Raw genomic sequence first — 15014 nt, forward strand, 5'->3', positions numbered from 1 at the left:
AAAAGCTCATTTATGCTAACAGCTCCTCCTTCAGCTGCCCCTGAACTACTTGTACGTCTGCCTGTTCCCTAAATGCAGGACAGAGTCATCTCCAAGTTTATCTGGCAGATCATTTATCTGCTCTCACCCCTAAATCAGGAAATAGTCCATGCTTAACAGGAGCAGCTCCAATACAAAAATTAACAGTCCTACCTTGGGGAAATTTGGGAAAATGGCTCTGCACACAGGGGCAGATTTTCTTCCCGTCTTACCAAACCCACAAAATAAAATTGCTCCCTCGTCTCCTTTTCACAACTGCAGAAAAGGAGCGCTCTGCTGGACACCGGGCTGGACAAAGAGATGCTTTACAAGTTTAAGAGATTTGCAAACAGCTGGAGACTCAAAAGCATGAGAAATAGACACTCCGATCACAACCAATGAAATAGTCCCTGAATGCAGTGCACAGGGTTGGAGCTAATCAGAAACAAACTTTCATCTTGCAAATATTAGGAAACGGCTAATAATGTTCTCACCCTTTGCAAAAAATGTCCCCATTCTAGGAAGTTACCTCTCTGGAAGAGCGTGAACTGACTCGAGTAAAATAAAGTAAGCAATGTAATGCGGGCTCACACTCGCATTTAAAGCCAGCTCTGGGTTTGTAAGTTGTACAGCTTTAAAAAAGCAGCAGCTTTATTCCCTAACTGGGGCCCGCCTTGCTTGCACGTTCCAGACATTACTAAACCCGTAACCAGCGTACCGCGAGAAGGGAAGGGACTTCCTAGTATGTTCATGCATCAGCGTCTCGTTTAAGCAGTACAGTATATTAAGCTCATGCGATTTGTTTTTTTCAGATGAAAAACCAAAAACAGTGGAATCTGATTTTTTGCTCTGCCCTGCACCAGTCCTATACAAAAGCGGCCAGTAAGTACTTGAAACAAATGTCATCCTCTGTTTTACTAGAATCGGATGCCTCGTTGCTGACGTTAATCACGAGGGGTTTTGGCTAGAGGCAGTCTCTTGTTGCTTTTATGGGGGGGTGGTTTGTTGTCGCCTTCCCCCCCACCGCCTGCCATTCCTGTCTTATTTCCCTGGTGCATTTGCCAGCTTCGGAATAGGCTTTAAATAGTCATCTGTGACCAAACCAATTTGGACAGTGTCTTAAAAATGAATATTCAGCCAGTTTATTAAACACTGAAAAGGTCTGGCTTGTCATAAGTTTTATGCAGATTAGCTGTTTTAACAGGACATAATATGCTCTCTTCTGGATAATCTTTAGGCTCATTGTTAAATACATTACATTATCACTGACACTTACAAGCTATTATTAAAATTATGTGTCAAGATGCATACCGCTGCTCAACACGTAATGATAAAACGAGGCACTAATTTAACAACAGCAGCAATCTCTTAACAGCACCATGGCTAAACTGCAGTTCTAGCCTTATTTTAAGTGTCACCGGCCATGGCTGCACGTTACTTCCGGCCCTTTGAGAACTAATCCTTCCCTCCTCCTCTCAAATTCAGACAAGCCCTAGGCTTTTAAGATCACTTCAACTTCATTGTTCAAATTGGTGAAATTCTAAGCTAATCGCAAGTCAGAAAACCGCACGTCAGATCTTGGCCCTGTAGGAGGGTGAAGGCTTTCAGAGTGTTGACTTTCTCCAAGTAGTTCTCAGAGTTACTTGGGATGAGGTTAATATTAATCCAGTACGAAGCTCAGCAGTTCGTTACAGCTCTGCGTTGTCATTTTTCTGTGGCAATTCTTAGCAGTTTAAGAACTAAGCACAGCGTGTAGACGATTTTCCGTGGTTAACTTTTCTGAGTGAAGCACAATCAGCTGCCTCGTTTGTGCTGTAAGACCGATAGCAAAACCCCAAATACACATCTGTTCTGTGCATTAAACGGCAACCGGGAGGAGAAAAGTTGGGAAGCGGTAGAAGGAAAAAACAACTTCAGTGATTAAGCCCAGTAGAAGAGAGCGGGGCAAATCACTGCAGAGGAGCTGCATCGTAGCCTCTGCGCAGCAGCCACAGCTCCCCTCTGGGGAGCGAGCGCTGGTTTGTGGCACGGAAAACAAGCACGCAGGAGAGTTACACGGAGCATGGAGGAAGGGGACGAGTTTTTAATGCCGTTTCGTTTTCCTGATAGTCAAGTTGCCTTTTACCTTGCCAAGTGAAACGCTGATCTTGTTCTAAGTACAGCAGGACTTTGTTAGACCTACGTGCCTTTATATTAAACGGTGCAGTTGCATTGTTTTCACTTCAGCTAGGCAGCGTGAGGTTCCTTGCCAACTGTACAACGTAACAGCTGTAACAAACTGCTGTCTTGGCTAAACCAAATCAGCACCACGTGCAGCTGTATAAGAGAACCAATTTGGTCATCAGAACCGTGTAAATCAGTAGGGTTAAGAATCCCTCCTGTCCACACCAAGTATTTCAGTGGAGTTACCGTCTGACAGAACAGCAGCAGCAAATTAGGCCCCCTCTATTAAGCACCCCCAAGACCTGAAGCTGTAAAGGCTTTTCCACATAGTTAGGCCGACACTATGTAAACAGCCTATCCTGCCAAATGAATGAGAAGTGCATGGGATATTTATACAGATTAAAGCACAGTGGAAGTTATTTGAACATGCTGCGGTTTTTTTCTCTTTCTGTGAAGAGCTTGTTTGGCCTGTGAAGCGTTATTGAAACAGACAACTCACCATATTGTAATTGCGGTGTAGATCAAGCGCCTAATTACAGCACATTTCTTCTCAGCAGTGTTTGTAAGAAAGAATGCGTGAACAATACACGTGAAGTTATACAGGCTCACAGGAATTCCCCCTCCCCCCAAAATTACTATGTGAAATATACTTCCATAACCTGATATTGAAGTAATTACAGCTTTGGCCCAGAGATAAACAGTTTGCTATGCAGAAGACTGACAGCTATGAACGATACGTACATACTTGAACTCTTGACTTTGCATTGGCACAGCTCAGACTATTGCTGGATAACTCCCAGTAATTCCTCATGTAGTGGAGCTAATATTAGTCGCTAATGTAGCAACAACCGGTCTGCTCTTTTTCTAGTGCTCTTTTTAGTGGAATTCAGAGCAACACAAGCAGGCAAAGTTAGCTTTGTGACTTTTAAAGCTGCGGCTTTGTTTCTGGCTAAAAGGTAAAGATTCACTTAACATGGTTTCATTATATTTGTCTAATTGGAGACACTTCTTACCGACTGATGAAATTGCAGTTTGCACATGCGGAACAATAGAAACCCATGTGGAATAGATAAAATGCCAAAGTACCCGAGAAGTCGGGTTTGTAAACCCTTGGTCTCCTGGACTTACACCACCGTGTATTTCTACTTTCGTTCTAGCTGCTGGCTCCATTTAGTTAGAAGCCTCCAAAACGCCAGCTGTAGATTTACCCAAGCATTCTTTTCAAAGCCTGTTTTTTCACTGTACCACGTAGCAGATGGACGTGGTATCCTTAGGTTATGTGACAACACGACTGTGCTGCTTGTGCCATTTAAAATGCCTTCTCGTCGTGCTGCTTCTCAAGTGCAAAATTACATAGTCTGCTAACAAAACCAGCTCATTTTAAGAGACTCCCGATTAGCTAACAGATGAGAATTACTTGAGATTTCTACATAAGCAACCTGTGCGTTACTAAAAAATGTTAGGAAGTATTGAAACAATCGAGAAAGGAAAAGTACCACGTACACTCTGCAGGAAAAAGATGAGGCGACAAACCCAAGTTCAATTGCTTTGCTTCATGTACTATGAGAGATCGCTTTTACACTGTCAGGGCAAGCGTAACATTACAACTAAGCTGGCTTACTAAAAAGGACTCAGATTCTACTGCACTGACCAGTTAAAAAGCCATATATTTTTAGGGTCTTAGAGAATATTTGAGAATGTCAGTTCCTCTTTTTAGCTCAGGCTTGAATTTGCTGTCCTGCCACAGCTCAAGGGAATCAAACCGAATCAGAGATTTCTTTGACCTCTCCGTTACTTTAGATGTTTCTGTAGTCATCGTACTTTGGAAAGAAAACAGAGCCTTGTCTCTTCGGAAGACCAATACAAGAAAAACTGGTATATTTTTTATAAGTCTACCTTGTTGCGCCAGCTTCGCTTTTGTTCTCTTCGTTTTGCTCTACGTTCTTTGAGTACGCATTCAGAAAATACATCTATAGGCTTGACTTGACAAACGGACGGCTTCCATTCCTTTAAGCCAGTGGCGAAGTCCCCTCTGCCTTCAACGGAAAGGCTGTCAGAACAATATACATTTCCCTTGCTTCCTGAACGTTCACAACTTCTCTGTTATTTGATGAGTAGATGACAAAAATAAAAGTTTAAAGTAGCAAAACGATGTATTATTTCACTCAACTATTTGTAGGCAATATTTATGTGTCTACTACTTAGCTACCTCGGCTGCTTTGAATTCTAGTTTCTCACTGGAGTATTACAATAAGAAATTGTGGATTTGCTGGTGCCTACTGAAAAAATCGACTTTGATCCTGCACAGATACTCATCTAAGCAAAGCAAGAAAGGTTAGGTCTAGGCTAGGCAGTGAATTATTCAAAACAAACCAACAGGCTGAAAAATTAGCATTGTTCTGAAAATGGTTCAGAAAACCACAGAGGTTCATTTTTATTTTTTTTAATGCAGCTGCAGTGTTGCTGGCCAGCTTCCACCTTTATGCATCCTGCGCTTGAATTCATACAGCGTTTGCTCTAAGATTAGCTCGTAAAATGAAGCAAGCATTTACCCCTTGGTCCAACTAAATATATAAGCTTCTCGTAACTTGAAACACATTGACCAAGTCGATCTGAACACATCTCCAAAAAGTTGGTTACATGTTTCAAAACACCAACAGAAGGGCAAAGATCGGCTTAAGTGGGATCTCTGCTTTCATTTCAGTATCGCATGGTTTTCCTGCCCCAGTCGAGTGACATTTTGACACCCTTGCAGCGAATGGCGCTTGACTCTAGCTATGTGAGGGGTGCTCTAGGACAGAAGCAGGCAGTATCTTTCTCCTGGGGCTCGCAAGCCTGAGGAATAACAAAGCCAAAAAGGACAAATCCAAACGTAAACTTGAGCGCAAACGAAACCTTGCTCGCAGTTACCTTGAATTTACGATCCCATCGCACGCAGACGGTACAGTCTGCGCTACTGTTTTTTAATGACCTTATTTGCCCTCTATTCAAATCACGTTGGCTTCAGCTTGCCATATATCCCTTCCTACATCCTGTCCAGCATGAACAGCTGGTGGCACTTAAAGAGCAAAGACTAAATAGGAATTATTTTTTGTGTGGTAGGAAGGAAAATCACTACGCTTGTATTCCCAAATTCTTAGTTGCCTCCAGTTTCAAAGCAGCCGACTTCAGTTTAGTCTCCCGTGCGCAGTTCACTCGAAACAAAGCACACAACAAAGCGTGAGATAATCTGTTAGCGATCATCAGATTTTTTATTTTTTTTTTAAAATGTATCGCTAGTAGTAAAAGCTCTCGGCAACAGTACAAGTTCACAAGTTTAATAGTAACTTTAACTGTACTTGCTATCCAGACATTCCAATGAGGACTTACTGAGGAAAAAATTGAGAAAGTCTTCTAAGAGTCTGAATCTAACTGGAGCATAAATAGCTCAGGCTCTTACAACTGCAGGAAAAAGTAAGAACCTCGAAAGAAAACAGAGTGAGAAAAGATCTCTAGGACTAAGCACATTGCTTTACGTTTCTGAGCTGCAAATGTTACCTTGAGACACGCTTTTGTTTGGCTATTAACCAGATTTCTCACAAGAGGAGCCTGTGTCATTCAAGTCTTCGCTCTTCTTGTTGACAACCGTTGCTTTGCTTGTTTTGCACTCATTTGTGAATAGGATGACAGCTCAGAGGGAATTCATAACCACTAACAGCATTGTGTGCTTTCTGCACTGACACTTCTCAGGTCTTTAGATTTTAATTTTTTTTGGTTTGTTTCTGGTTTATCACCAACTTCCTTTTGATCCTGCCGTCACAACTCAGATACTGTCCCTTAGCCCTTCAGAATAAAAAGATGAGGGGAGAAACAAGGAACTGTCTCCTTATTTTGCGTAGCACCTTCAGCCTTTAAGTAACCTATTTCAGAAACTAGCTTAACCGCTTACTGCATCCAAGTGTTTTCCTCCTTGTTTCTACTCCTTGAGGAGTAGAATTTCTCAACTCCTCCATAAAAGAAAATAAACCCCTTTTTTAGGGAGGAGTTCTGTTTCACTTTTAGAGAATCAATTGTTTCTTTCCCAGCAGGAAGTAAGTCCTGTAATGCTTAGTAATGCTATCTGGCTGTTGATGTTTGACAGTTGCCATTACCTGCCCTCTGTCTATTTTTGTTTGAGCTAGTGCTAAAACAAGCTCAGTTTCCTTTTTTTTTTTTTTTTTTTTAAAAATACCCTTTTTTGTAACCTGTGATAGCCCAAATGCAGACAAGAGTTTTATCTCTCCAGCCAAACTTTTGGTACTGTGATCTTCATCTCTGAAGTACAGATTTAGGGCAGATTTAGCTGCTCCGCTTTTTGCTGTGTATCACGTGTAGGGCTGAGGGTTGAGGACAACGGGAATTAACCGCAGGCTTCAAGTCCAACATGGCTTTGAGAGCATCTCTCAATAGGGGCTTAAGGGAAGCCAAGGTTCTGTCTTCTGGAAGACATTGTAGCTCTGTGCAAACAGAGAAGTAGACTTGTGAATCCAGTGCATTGCTTCCTATGGGTTTCTAACAAACTAACGTGAAAAACAGTTGAAAGTTAAACAGTATTGTGGGAGTCTGTTTCAGACTTACTGATTGCGGTTTACAGGATGCACCAAGAAGTTCCTGCTGACTACTTTAGGGGCCTCGAACGTTCTTTATAGCAGCTACGCAGGCAAAAACTAAAACTAGCTGAAAGCCCAGGGATTCACGCCCAAGCTGTCACTGGCACTCTTGCCCTCGGTTTCTGCCTCCCTGCGAAACAATCTCTCAATACCAAGAGGAAGCCATGTGCTTCATATTTATTTCTAGGTGCTTTGAGTGAAAGATGTTTCCCTGACAGTGGAACAGCGGTACTTGGAGTCTTGCTCTCCAGTTTCAAAGTGTCGTTTTTATTAATACCAGCACCAGATTTAAGGGAAGAGCAGGGACACATGCAAGCAAGCAGAGACGGTGAAGATGAATGGGTTGTAGGCCCCATCCTGACAATTACCTCATTTGAGAGCAGCTGAAAGGTTTTCTACCAAACAGTTGTCATGGCAGGCTTCTAACAAAGGATCCTAACTATTCCCCGCCCCCCCCCCCCCCCCCCCCCCCCCGCTGCCCTGACTAGCCCGAATATAGAGCTTGGCCTCCCTTTACTCCATCCACTGCTTCTTGTGACGTGACCCGGGAGCCAGAAACTTAAACATTACTTTTGAATTTCATCTCTTGGGGAACGAGAGCATGCTACACTGGCCAGCAACGTTTCAGAGTTCATTATGCAGGCAGAATACCGTGCAAGTGCTTACATCTTCAGGGATATGCACAATGAACGCAGAAGCAGTGAAGCCATCCTTTTTCAAGTTTGACTTGACTATACTAAGAAAAAACTTTTTCCACTGGTAATTCCCTTTTCTTCTCCAACACCTGTAGGTCTTTAAACAAGCCTCCCTGCTTCCTCCCATGTGCTAGTATACTTGCAGTATTAAGAGGTACATAGTTAAGGCACTTACCTGGAGCACTGCAGTTTTCATTACTGCACAGCGATCAGATTTCATAAATCTATTTTTTTACTGCAGGTCCTCTATGGGATATTTACCTTTTCTCTCCTTTCTCCTGTGGTTGATAATGGCTCTAAAGAAGTAAAAGCAGTGTTACAGAAGCGATGCTTAGTAAGGTGACTGATGTTTAATATGTTTGCCTAATTAACTTCTGGCTAATAATTCTAACCCATTAAGTAGCTAGTTAGTACACGTTTCGAATAAACACATCTGGTCCTGCAATGAGCGAAGGTTCTGCCTGCATGTGGGTGACAGATGTGATGGTAGTTTCCCCGGCGCTCTCTTTTAAATAATTAACAGCACACTGGTGAAGTAGCCTTAGACAGACCGCCTCAAAGCCAGCTGTATAGTCGGCAGACGCAGCTCCGAGACACGTGCCTCGTCTCGTCAGTCGGCTCCAGCTATTACATTCCCTGCTCTTTGCTATTTCACAAGCTACGTGTGGCTCTAAGAAACACCCTTTTAAATAACTTTGGACTCTTGGCTTCTGGTGTGAAAGGCAGCAGGAGAAGAAGGAATAGCACGTCAGGCCACCCAAGGGACAAAGCGTTTTGAATTCACAAGCCTTGCAGATCGATCTCCCTTACCAAAGGGCATTTGAAACAGTACCGCCCTATTGTTTCGTTACTGGGAGTTGCCAAGCTAGGTTTGGAAACAACCTTCTTTTGAAGGAAACGTTGTCTTGTGGTAGCCTACTACTTTATGTGGTCTATAGCTTCCTAGGCTGGAACAGCTAGTAATTCTTATCAATCTCTAAAGTGAGAAAAAGCTATTACCAGTTACAGGCACGAGAGATCATTCCTTCCAAGTCAGCTGTCATTTTGTTTTTCAGATTTGGGCTTTTTGTGGTGGGGCTGTTTAAAGTTATTATTCCCCCCCCCCCAACAGAGGGAGGAATTATGTCAATAATTAAACAAACACCAGGGTATTTTGCAAGAGGCTTATTTGCACAAAACCTACTTTTTAAAAATGAGCCCCGAGGTCTTGCTTATTACCAAAGGGCAAGGTAAGATTTATTCCTACTTCTGAGGGTCCGTGAACCCTGATCATTCTGTGCCTATAGCATAATGGTTAACATGCAGCTGTCATTAGTTCTAGCGATACAGGCTCAGTCTGTGACCTTTGTTTTGTAAGGCATCAACAATAGCACAGCTGCCCCTGCATAGCTGAGATCTCAAACCTGCAATTTGGCATGAGGAACAGAACAAATTGGATAAATATACATAAACACATTGTGAAGGAAGGGAAAACAGAACAGAATGAACCAGAGCATCATCCTACAACTTGTTTGATAGGGATGATTTAAGGAGGCATATGGTATAGTTAAATGTGCTTTCAAAAACATTGGCCCGATTCTTCAAGCAAATATGAAATAAATATCTAAATAGAAAGAAAGCTGATACAGTATCATTAGTTCTCTCAAAGGAGGCATACGAATGCCTTGGGAAATGTGTGTGAGTGGGGGCTGGGCGTGAATGATAAGCAGATTTACATTCCCACACAAAAAGTGTCATTAACTTATTGTTAAGATTACACAGTTGTACTTCCTTCTAACGCTGCAAGCGTCAAAAAAACCTAGCAGGCAATAAGCTCATATCGAGACCCGGCCCAGCACCAATTTTCACATCTTACTAGCTCAGCTTTGGCATAACAGACCGCCGCAGCCACCGTAATACCTCTCACACACACAGTTTCCGTACAACGCACGCGTGTAAGAACCCAAGATCGCCGCTGTGCTCATCCTACATTGCGACCTTTCGATGCTGCGTTATTTAGTAACTCAATAACAATTCTAAGTTAAAATTAGCCTTTGTCTTTCTGCATTCCTTTTACCAGATGGAAAAAAAACATTAAGTAGATTAGCTAAGAAATTCCAAATGTGTTATTACAAAATAAGTCTTCAACGTATATTTAAATGATGTTTTTCACAAGTCACACCAGGTGTATCTCCCACGTAAGCTGCATGTAAACACTCAAATACTCAAAACCACGTGATTTCCAGAGTGTGTCGATAGACATACCAGATGACCTCTTTATGCAGACAGGTCCATAACTTCATCAAGTTCATTGTAGAACATTCACTTCTCTGCCTTAAGGAGTATTGAGAAAAGTTGTGTGTAAATGAATTGAGTTTTCTTGTGACATGCAAGCGAGGAGCTGAAAACCAGATGGAGGAGATAATGGCTGTTGCTTTCTATGGCTATGGGTGGAATTACTATTATGATTTTTATTTTGTCACTTAATCCTCCTTGGCTGAGAAAGGTAAAAGCACAGAGAATAGGTGCCAAAGAAAGAAGTCGTACGCGAGCTGCGGATTTGACTTGCGTATCTTCCAGAGCCATTTAAGAAAGGATGAATATTTCATGGGCTGTGTTAAGCTTTTGCTGTTCTCTTTCCAACTAACAAGTTACACTTACCTTCTTTTTGTAGCATTGTTAACTAAACAGGCTTATCACAGCCTTTGTGAAAATTAAAGCAAGAGATTAGTTTGGCCACAGAACCAACTTACTCCCTCATCTAAGGGGGGGGACAATGCATGTGGTTAGTACTTAACCATTTGAAAGTTAGGCAACTTGTTTAAATATTCAAGTGTGAGTTTAAGGACCCATTTTCAAAGTCTTGTCTACGGTCTGTAAAACTGCACTGCGACTACATATTGCTTGAAGAACACCTTGACCATAGAAAATGGGAGCAATTATAGTTAGGGTTCAGTAGGATTTCTCAGTTAAAAGGCAGCTCTGTTGACTAAGGTACTTCACCTTCCAAATAATACCACTCATTACTATAAAAAGGCAAAAGCACAATAAAACCACGTGACTAGTTACCTCTCAGTAAATAGTTGTACAGCTATACCTTAGGAAGCGCTCGACAAAGGAGAAGAGGCGGTCTGCTGTTGCAAAAGAAGGTATCAACCATCAGGACAAACACCGGGCTTCCTTTGACTGGTTAAACTTCCTAAAGCCTTTGTGTCTTCCCCGTGCACAGCAGCTGAGCAGTTCTCTAACACAGGGGACGTAATGATAACCAACACCAAAAAAAAGGGGGGGGGGGGAAGAAAGCGAGCACTGCTTACCCCTTTTTAACTTCCTGCTATCCTTGTCAGCCATGTAAGTTCCTGGTGCTTACAAACTGGTAGGATGCCATCTCCAAATCAGGCTGTTTTCACCTGTTGTTCTCCTTGCAGAGCCTCTGTGCTCAGGTGACAGAAATACTTCTCCATCGTAGATGTACTCACAGCTAATTGGGCTCATTAATTTGATATTAACATTATCCTTCAATGTAAACAGCTGTTCTTTTCCAGTAGCGCTGGGTGAAGAGAGTTGATGTGAATCGGATCCTCTCCCACTGGGACCAATTCCTTTCTTTGCAAAGTCACCGACACTTCGCATTTATTTTCAGCACCAGCACTTAAGCTTCCCCGCCCCCCGCAAGCATTTGGTTCCAACAACACTAGAAAAAGAGTATGGTTACAAATCGCTGGTTACTCACGTGGTACAATCTCTCCTCTCCAAAACAGCTAGAGAAATAAACTCAGGTAGGGGGAAACCAGAAATGTGGTGAGATTAGGCCTAATGTCTGTTATAAATATTAACTTCTGAAAATATTTTAGAAATACATTTACTTTGACACAATTAGATTATAATGGGAACTATTCACAGATGGAAACATCCTCAATGAATTGTATAGGCTAACTGGCTCCTAAGACATATGGATCTGATGTTAAGATCAGTAGTAATTTCTAATGCAGTCCTTCACGTTCCTCAATAGGGCGCACGGCGTTCCCAGAGCATTAAGAAAGAGTGCGTGAGCAGAACTAAGTGCTTAATATTATGCAGTAGACATAGTATCCTGAGCTGAATTAATAGACTAATTTAACATAATAATGACATTTCATACCCTGTTACTGCACGTTCCCATGATTCCATGAGATCAGAGCTAATTCATTGCTGTTTTTCCAGTTCTTTCAAATCCACTAGCGCTTCCCAGCAGTGAAGTACTTGCGTATCGCTGCGCTTCTGTCCGTTTCCTGTGGAAAGCCAAACCCAAATAGACAGTACGTTGAACACTCAGCTAAGAAAGCTAGATAGTTCTGGGGTAACAAGAAGGGATCCTAAGAGAACTATGACTTCCGCCAGTGCTAAGCTACACCAAGAAAGGGAGGGTGGCGGTGGGGAAGAGTTTGTACTAATTCTTTACCAAACCTGCAAAATACCGTAACGATTTGCATAGAGTGCCGGTCTTAGCTGCTATCCTCGGGAAAATAATTAAACATTTCTTTTTATGCCTGTGCGGTTGGCGGGAGAAAAACGACTCTGACCGTTTAGTGTAACTGCAGATTATTAACTGTCCCCAGTACCATTCCCATCGACTCGAGTAAACCGTTTCCTACGATTCCCAGACACAGAGGACACTTGGCGCAGCGGAACTGCACGGAACATTTGGTTAGGAACCGTGCTGCAAGGGAACTTGCTGCGTCCTTATGCAGCTGGAGCTTTTGATCTAGGAGGAGCAACAAACCCCCAAGCATGGACTTGAAATACCTTCCTCCGTGGCTTGGTGTTGCCTCCTCCGCCTGCAGGGACGCGTGCCCAGAGGCGGAGAGTCAGATTTGTGGTGCTGGAGTGTTTCTTAACCGAGAACAGGGGAAAAGATACGCTGCGCATTGGCTGGTGAGAATGCGTGGGTCCCTAGGAAATAACGGCCAGCGATTTCAAACTCGGGTTGGTCAAAATAAAGTATGGTCACAGCTGCACCCCCTTTGTGCTGCCAGACCGTTGGGCAGGGGATGGTAAATTACAGGGGGGTAAAGTGATAGGCATAAAAAAAATGATACTTAATAGCTCCGCGAAAACCTTCTCCCACCACGAATGTCCAGTGTGCGATTTCTGTGCACATATATATATCTGTATGCAAACACACACACACACACAGAGACGCGTATGTACACGCAGATATATTTAGAACCCCTACGCACGCACGCACACTTACTACTAGCTTACCAATATTAACTACATAATGAAGCTATATGTCAATCTGCAGAGGTAGTTTTTTTTTTTTTTTTTAAGGGAAAGCACCCTATTAGTACATATATAGATCTATTTTTTTTCCTTCCTACTATGTACAGCATTTTAGCTATTTTAATACTGGCAGTTGATTCTAAAATACCTTTGCAACCATAATTTTAATAACTTTTTGAGCAGTTGCCAGTTTAATTTTCAGTGCGTGAAAATTGGAGGTAAATTATTTATTACTTCCAGCGAATGTCTTTCACAATTTTATTTAATTTTTTTCATCTTTTTTAATGGGTCATAAAATGGTAGTCTTTTATTGGATACTCGTAAAGTAAGGAGCAAATGAATACTTTGCAAATAGGTTACTGTGGATTGAAATGTCAGCTGTATTTCACAGGGTATGAAATTCTTTAGACTAGAGCTGTAGTGATGTATGGCAGCGGGCCATGTTCCTCGTCCGTAACAATGAAACAGCAGTGGACACAAAGCAAAGAAAGAATTGCAATTGTTGGGTCCTCTCAAGTTACATTTTTTGGTAAATTATTTATTAGAACGGCCACTGGGCCGCGACGGATGCAGTCTAAAGTTGCGATTAAGTGTGGTCGTAAATAAGAACCTTTCTAGAAAAGCTCTTATCAGACTAAGTTTTCTGGGATTGATTGCCATCCAAAAAGTGATACTCCACAGACAAAATACAGGAAAAATCCCTTCCACACCGAGCAAGGGCTATGAACTGTAAATAAACTGCACAATTTTTCCTATTACAATGAAGTAGCTTTGGAAGCACGGACCACTGGAAAATTGCACGTTAGACTAGTGGTACGTAAAAAGCGATAGAGTTTGCGAGTATCCGCACGGCATGTTAATTAAACATGCTTATTAGCTCAAGTTTGCCATCCCTTTGATTCCACTTTACTCAAATGGCGTGTCAGAAGCGATCAGAAGATAGGAGTGAGCAACCTGGCTGAAAGCCATAAAAAGGTGCTGGATTTGAGCACTGCTGCGTTTTTGAGGAACAGCGTGAAGGGCTGCACTTGCCCTTCCCTGGAGGCTCGTTCCTGTGTTTTTCACGGTAGACGTACTGAAGCTGGTCGACTCCTTGTGTTCTTGGGTATAACTGCAAGAAGACCTAGGTATTTGTGCACGGTGCGAGCGGGCCTCTATTATTAGAACCTGTGATCGTTACCCTCGGGGTCTGCTTCCCCTTCCCGTGCGCACAGATGCGAAATCCACGCCGTGACCCACGCGGAATGTGTCGCGCAGCAGAGGTGAGGTTTTAGGTTTCAGCTGGGCATTGGAGGTTGTCTTCCTGGGTTGCTACAGCAACATCAACATTTACAGTTACTGACTCTTTGTGGGTTTTGCTCAGGGTTGCCCTGAGGAGATACTCTGTTCTGCAGCAGCTTTCACGAGCTCAAGGCTCAGTTTTGTTCTGGGCTGGTACGAAACTAGTATCCGTCTAACCTTTCCTTGCAAAAAGAGGGTTGCGTCAAAAGGTCTGTTTTCCCTCAGGGACGGTCTGCCCTCACGCGCGTAGCTGTGCCGTTTGGGTGCGACCGGATTCACAGTGCATCGAGCACAGCGAGGGTTCAAACACGGGCCTCACGCGCGCAACGTCTTTCTTTCTGTGCTAGGGTAGGACGCGGACGCCTTCTCTTCTCTCGTCTCGCGCTCTGCGCGTACCTCAGCAGAAGGAGAGGGAATTTTCCTTGGGTCTTTGGAAAGCAATTAAGATACGATGGGCGTAGTCATGTAAATCACATCAATAACTGCCGGGAGATCTGGCCGTACAGCCTGATCAAACCAGGCATTTAGTGCCTGTGCAGACATTTTTGAGGCATTCCCGATCGCCTCCCACCAGGGAGACGGTGGGTCTTACAACCAACCGACCAAAATCTGTGCTGCTCCTTCCCTCGGGAGCTATGTCTGTCGTGAAAAATCGCTGCAGTCTCATAGCCCTTTAAACTGTATTCCTCCGGTCTGCAGAGAAAGTATCAGCAGAGGCCCAAAGACTCAGAAATGTTATCTGGTGACACAGGCCAGTTCAGCTCTCAGGTGACTTGAGCTTTACTGAAAGAACCTGATGCTCAGAAAAAATACTGACAATCACCAGTGCAAAATGAAGGTGCCCAAAACTATAGATTCACTGCTGAATGTCATTTTGTTTTCAAAATATTTGCAGTTCATGCAGAGTGCTGAGCTAAAAGCCTCACACATGCGGACAGTTACTAGTAAACACTAGATGTGTTTATGTACACATCTCTCCCTTGGATGT

The 15014-nt window shown here is 42.9% G+C and overlaps 1 protein-coding gene across 2 annotated transcripts in view; it reads left to right on the plus strand.

The window, feature by feature from the left end:
* Positions 1-15014, plus strand: part of ANTXR2 (ANTXR cell adhesion molecule 2) — a 116669-nt gene that overhangs the window by 37079 nt on the left and 64576 nt on the right. For both annotated transcript variants that reach the window (XM_075750786.1, XM_075750785.1), the window contains exon 10: positions 831-900. In XM_075750786.1, coding sequence (XP_075606901.1) covers positions 831-900 — 70 coding nt within the window. The remainder of the gene's footprint in view (positions 1-830; positions 901-15014) is intronic.

This window comes from Balearica regulorum, chromosome 4 (assembly GCF_011004875.1).
Source record: "Balearica regulorum gibbericeps isolate bBalReg1 chromosome 4, bBalReg1.pri, whole genome shotgun sequence".
Taxonomy (NCBI): domain Eukaryota; kingdom Metazoa; phylum Chordata; class Aves; order Gruiformes; family Gruidae; genus Balearica; species Balearica regulorum.